Source organism: Triticum aestivum, chromosome 3A (genome assembly GCF_018294505.1).
Source record: "Triticum aestivum cultivar Chinese Spring chromosome 3A, IWGSC CS RefSeq v2.1, whole genome shotgun sequence".
Taxonomy (NCBI): Eukaryota; Viridiplantae; Streptophyta; class Magnoliopsida; order Poales; family Poaceae; genus Triticum; species Triticum aestivum.
The window spans coordinates 42045756-42051886 of NC_057800.1; the positions used below are offsets into that span (position 1 = coordinate 42045756).

The 6131-nt window shown below is 40.5% G+C and overlaps 2 protein-coding genes across 2 annotated transcripts; both read left to right on the forward strand.

Annotated features, from left to right (window-relative positions):
• Window positions 1-696: 696 nt before the first annotated feature.
• Window positions 697-4460, forward strand: LOC123056718 (putative disease resistance protein RGA4). The gene is made up of 5 exons (XM_044480015.1): window positions 697-834; window positions 922-1069; window positions 1170-1365; window positions 1873-4356; window positions 4448-4460. Exons 4-5 carry the CDS (start codon window positions 3044-3046, stop codon window positions 4458-4460), a joined length of 1326 nt encoding a protein of 441 aa, XP_044335950.1. The 5' UTR covers window positions 697-834; window positions 922-1069; window positions 1170-1365; window positions 1873-3043.
• On the forward strand, window positions 4457-5778 carry LOC123057798 (uncharacterized). Its single transcript, XM_044480687.1, has 2 exons — window positions 4457-5177; window positions 5436-5778. The coding sequence occupies exon 1, from the start codon at window positions 4508-4510 to the stop codon at window positions 5165-5167; it is 660 nt and encodes a 219-aa protein (XP_044336622.1). The 5' UTR covers window positions 4457-4507; the 3' UTR covers window positions 5168-5177; window positions 5436-5778.
• Window positions 5779-6131: the final 353 nt, after the last annotated feature.

The window sequence follows — 6131 nt, forward strand, 5'->3', positions numbered from 1 at the left end:
ACTATTGAAGAACCTTGTCCAAATTATGCATGATTAATAATTCATTTACACATTCGTACCATTTGTCGAAATATGTTGATCTCATAGTTCTTTGCTGGGTCATGTATTGTTGAATATATATAAGTATCCAGAACGTGGATTGGCTGTACCCGACTACCATTGCTTGTTGTGGGCTATTTGGGATGTCATTATTTACTCAAGACTATCTGGAATGTGGATTGGCTGTACACCGACTACGATTGCTTGTTGTGGGTTATTTGGGATCCCATTATTTGCTATGGTCTTTGTACGTAATGTACGTACTACCATTGAACAGAAATTTGTATTATCAACATTTTCTCAAACATTTCTTTCGTTCTTTTTTCAAGATGGGCAGGTGCGGCAACAAACGCCTTCGTGGTCTAGTATACTCATGTTAGCAGACATGACCCAGGGGTATCGATGGAAACAAAACCCTTTGCAGGTTTCACATGTCCTTGTGGAATCTCAAGGTAAATAATACTAATAGATTATACCGAGAAAGCTAGTTAATCTTTTCACTGGTGAGGATGCATGCTGTTTAACCAAATCTAATCGTTGGTACTGATGAATGCTAATAGTAGTTTATTACACACCAATGCCAATGAGCATCCAATGGGCCAGTAGTTGATATCTTTCACAATACTCGAGACACCATCGCAGGCGCAGCTGTCAGTCTTTGTAGAGTGTGCTATCTAGCCATAGACTCCATTGTTTTTTATGCAAGTAGCGGAGAGGGGCTTTGCTAACTAGTGTTGTTTGCTCTTGCTCCAGTCCTTTGCTCTTGTTGGCTCCAGTATGCTGGTATTGGATCTGGTAATGCATCAGGAAATCAAGAAATTTAAAGATTTTTTTCTGTTCCATTCATCTTCTTCAGTTAATCAGAGCATACTTCTACTACAGGCAGGGAAAGTTTCGTCTCGTTTGCTTGTGTTAGTCATTCCTGTTGATCCACAGGCCACTTATGCTTGAATTGATCCTGCGCCGCTCTCCTCGATCTCGCAGCACTCTCAGCAGTGTCTTATCAGCCTAGTTACTAGCATGTATTCAGGTATACATTGGCTTTCAGTATTTTGCACTTCTGGATCTCTAACACAATGTTAGTCCTTCTGTTGACTTGTTGATCGATAATCTTCTATTTTGTATTGCAGGCATACAAGCATGGTTTTCTCTTGGTGATTGACCGGTACTCTTCTATTATCTATTTTTGTTCTAGCTTGGGCACAATCTTACGAGATCTTAAGAGTGCCAATGGGCTGACCATCAGAGTAAACCGCGTTTACAGAAGGATCACTATTGATTCTTATTATTGACGGGTTTTTCCTTGCTGGAAGACTGGTTTGTAAGGTAAGATTTGCTATTGTACTTCAGAGCTTGCAACTTCACTTTCATGATTACAGTGTAATAAATTATCACGATTTCTAGGCTAGAAACCGCTTACGGGTTAAGAACTTAAGATAGATCTGACAAACAAAACTATACAGGTGGATGATTAATCTGTATGCTTTAACTCAGTGCAACATTCAGTGTGTAGCCTGCTATGCAGCTGCCATCTGATGGCCATTTAACTGAGAAAAACAAATCAAGAAATTATTTCGACATACAAAACTAAAACACATGTAAATTTTCAAGCACAAAGAGATAGAAGGACAGAATGCCAAGTCAGGAATTTTGACCTTGCTACTTGTCCCTACTTATGAATCTGCACGTTGCACAGCTCCATTATGCTAAATTATTCAAAGTGTAAATAGAAACTCATTGCTCTTTATCGTTTAATTTCTTCTACATGAGTATAATTTATAGACTTGTGTCATTGTGAAAGCACATTAACAGATATTGTACATTTATTTTCAGCCTTCAATTTTTTGCCATTCTCCCAAACAAGTCACCCTGTTTGATGGCAGCCGTTCTAGCATCTTTGCTTGGATCATGTGCCAGTAAGTTGAAAGATATCATTATTGATAAGGCCATACTAATCCTAGGGGTGGAAGAAGAACTCAGAGAAATGATGCGGCGGGTAGAACTGATACAATGTTGCATATATGATGCTGAGAAACGGGGGACAAAAGAGCAAGCAGTAAACAATTGGCTTGGCCAACTGAGAGATGTTATATATGATGTTGATGAAATCTTGGACGTGGCTAGATGTAAAGGAAGCAAGCTACTGCCTGGTGATCCTTCTTCATCATCAAGCAAATCAGCTGCACTTAAATGCCTTTCAGTTTCCTCTTACTTTTGTCACATTGGGTCACGTCATGATGTTGCTGTTCAGATTAGAAGCCTCAGCAAGAAGATAGAAAACATTTCAAAGGACCAGATATTTTTAACATTCAACAGTAGTACACAAACTACTGGAAATGCTCCAACATCAAAAATGATCAGAAGTTCCAACCTAGTTGAGCCCAACCTTGTGGGGAAGGATATTATACATTCTAGCAGGAAGTTGGTGGACTTAGTGCTTGTGCACAAGGGAAATAAGTCTTATAAGATCGCTATTGTTGGAACAGGAGGAGTTGGTAAGACAACACTAGCTCAAAAAATATACAACGATCAGAAAATAAAAGGAAGCTTCAAGACACATGCATGGATTTGTGTTTCACAAGAGTACAATGGAGTAACTCTTCTGAAAGAGGTTCTCCGAAATATTGGTGTGCACAGTGAGCAAGGCGAGAGCATAACAGAGCTGCAGAGAAAGCTTGCGGAAATAATTAAAGGCCAGAGTTTCTTTCTCGTTCTGGATGATGTGTGGCATTCCAATGTATGGACAGATTTACTAAGACCTGCATTGGATGGAACAACTGCCGGAGTAATATTGGCAACCACACGAGATGATCAATTTGCAAACAGAATAGGTGTACAATATACCCATCGAGTTGATCTCATATCAGTGGAGGTGGGATGGGAGCTACTCCCTCCGTTCCAAATTACTCGTCTCAGAAATGGATGTATTTAGAACTAAAATACATCTAGATACATCCATTTCTGCGACGAGTAATTCGGAACGGAGGGAGTACTTTGGAGGAGCATGTACATTGATGAAGAGAAAGAAGTGCAGAATTTACGAAACATAGGAATTGAAATTGTTAGTAAATGTGGTTGCCTCCCTCTTGCCATCAAGGTTACTGGTAGTGCTTTGGCAAGCAGAGATCTAACAGAGAATGCGTGGAAAAAGTTTTTGGCCAAATATAATGGCTCCCAGAGCATGCTGTTGGATGAAATACAAGGAGCTCTGTACCTAAGCTATGATGAGTTACCTCATCGTCTGAAGCAGTGTTTCCTATATTGTGCTCTGTATGCTGAAGATTCTATCATTGCACTTGATGAAGTTACCTGGTTATGGATTGCTGAAGGCTTCATCGTGGAGCAGCAAGGCCAACTACTAGAAGACATAGCAGAAGAGTACTATTATGAGCTAATCCATCGGAATCTCCTCCAACCAGTTAAAAATATTTTTGACAAGTCTTCATGTCGAATGCATGACCTCTTGAGACAGCTTGCTGTAAATATATCAAAAGAGGAATGCTTTGTTGGCGATGTTGAAACATTAAGGAGTGAAAGTATGTCAAAACTGAGACGTGTTACTGCTGTCGCTAAGAAGGATAAATTAGTGTTACCTAGCATGGATAAGGTGGAAGTTAAGTTGAGGACATTCCTTGCTTTTTCTGGTCCACAGATAATTGAGGATGCATTGTTCAAGAGATTTCCGCTTCTCCGTGTTTTGGTAATTAATTACTCACTTGTACAAAGCATTCCGAATTCCATTGGAAAATTGATACATCTATGCCTACTTAATTTAGATAATACTGGCATATCTTGGCTTCCGAAATCCATTGGCTCCCTAAAGAACCTTCAGGTGCTGAGCTTGACAAGGTGTGTTGCTCTGCGCAGTCTACCTCCGGCAATAACCCAATTGTGCAGTTTAAGATGTCTAAATCTTCTTGGTACAAAAATATATCAGCTTCCAAAAGGTATTGGAAAATTTAAGTTACTCACTGACTTAAAAGGATTTCCTGGTGGTGATGGAAGTGATAATGCTAGTGTACAAGATGGATGCAAGTTGGAAGAGTTGTCTTCTATGTCGCAGATGAGGCATCTTATTCTTGTTAAATTGGAAAGAGCGGCTCATTCTAGTATAAATGCAGGGCTGACAGACAAAAAACATCTAAAAGAACTAGTACTAGCGTGGACTGGGCGTGAAGATGGATTATATTCAGAAGAACACGTTCGCAATACTGAGAAGGTCCTTGAGCAGCTAATACCTCCAAGCAATCTGGAAGACCTTTTTATTATGGGATTCTATGGTCGGTGGTACCCCACCTGGTTTGGTACCACCTGTATGTCTTCATTATTACTCCCTCCGTTCCAAAATAGATGACTCAACTTTGTACTAGCTTTAGTATAAAGTTGAGTCATCTATTTTGGAACGGAGGGAGTACAATTGAAGCTCAAAGATGTACGATCATGTGTGCATCTTCCACCGATCAGACAGATGCCCAATATGAAATTTCTGAAAATCGATGGAGCACATGCAGTTACTAAGGTTGGATCTGAATTTGTTGGCTACAAGAAGGGTGAACCCATATGCAATGAATTAGTTGCTTTCCTTAAACTTGAGTGGTTGTTTATCAGCAATATGCCTAAATGGGAGGAGTGGTCATTTTTTGAAGAAGAAATAGAAGTTACTTCTGATGAAAGGCGAGAGGATGGAGCTGTTGAGTCACAAAAAGAGAATGCCCAATCTGTAAGGTTACGACTGCTGCCTCGTTTGGAGCAGTTGGGACTCGACAATTGCCCCAAGCTGAGGGCTCTCCCGCAACAACTCGGAGAGCACACCACCAGCTTGAAGAAGCTATATTTAGATGAAACAAACAGCTTGAAGGCTGTGGAGAACCTACCACACCTCACTGAGCTCCTCCATATTACAAAATGTGGAAAACTGGAGAGGATATGCAACCTCCCTCAACTGACAGAACTGCGTGTACATGGTTGTCCAAACTTAATCCATGTAGAGGGGTTGGAAAGTTTGCAACGGCTGTGGCTGGGCGAGGATATGCAAGTGGTCTCTTCCCGTTGGCTGGCTGTGCTCCAAAAGCAGCACCGGCGACTTCATGGTGAAGATTTGGATGTCTACACGTGGTCCACCAGTTAGATGTCACAAGGTATATATGAAGACTGCATACTGGTCGGATATTTAACTTTGCGTAGCAAGTATTTGATTCTCTCAGCAACCATATTGTTCATATTCTCATAAGTCAATTTTCTGCCTCGGTGGATACATGCACAAATTGCCTCGTTGTTCATGTTCAGTTGTATGCCGTTATAGTGTTGTTCTAAGTTGCTCACGTGTGTTCCATCTCTAACTTGCATGCACAGGAAACACATGCTGTTTTCTTACATTCTCCTAATCTTCTTCATAGAGTTGATATTATCAGTGAATGGTGAAAGGCGACAACTATGGGGGCGCTTGAGTACTTCTTGAAGGAGCATCAAGTGTATGGAAGGGCAAAGCTCTGTTCTCTGCAACGGGGCTGAACTGAAGAAGAACAAGGAAACTGCAGAAACTAGTACTGCACCATCTACCATAGCAAGTATTATTTCGATGCAATGCTCTTCGGTAGAGTACTAGTACTACCTTTTCTTTTCTGAACTTGATTGGTGTGTGATGGAGATCGATTCTACTCTCTGGACGTCCTATTTGTGTCTTAATTAGTTACATGGATGCACTTCAGCATTATTATTATTATTATATTGAGAACTTAATTATTACTAGTGTGTACTAATGGAGATGAACCGATGCTACCTGCTCTGTGTTTTAATTAGTATACTAGTGTGTATTCGGAACTTTAGTTACCACTACTCCCTCCGTCCGAAAAAGCTTGTCCCTCAAATGGATGTATCTACCACCAAGTTAGTGTTAAATTCATCCATTTGAGGGACAAGTTTTTTCAGACTGAGGGAGTACTACTTATCGGTGTTTTAATTTGTTATGGGAATCCATTGCACTTTGGTTCAAATCTACTCCAGTGTCTATTGTTTTTGGCTACTGTGACTGCACTGCACTTTGGAGTTGGAAGGACTGTTGGCTGTGATCAAACTGATGCGAGGAGCATCGC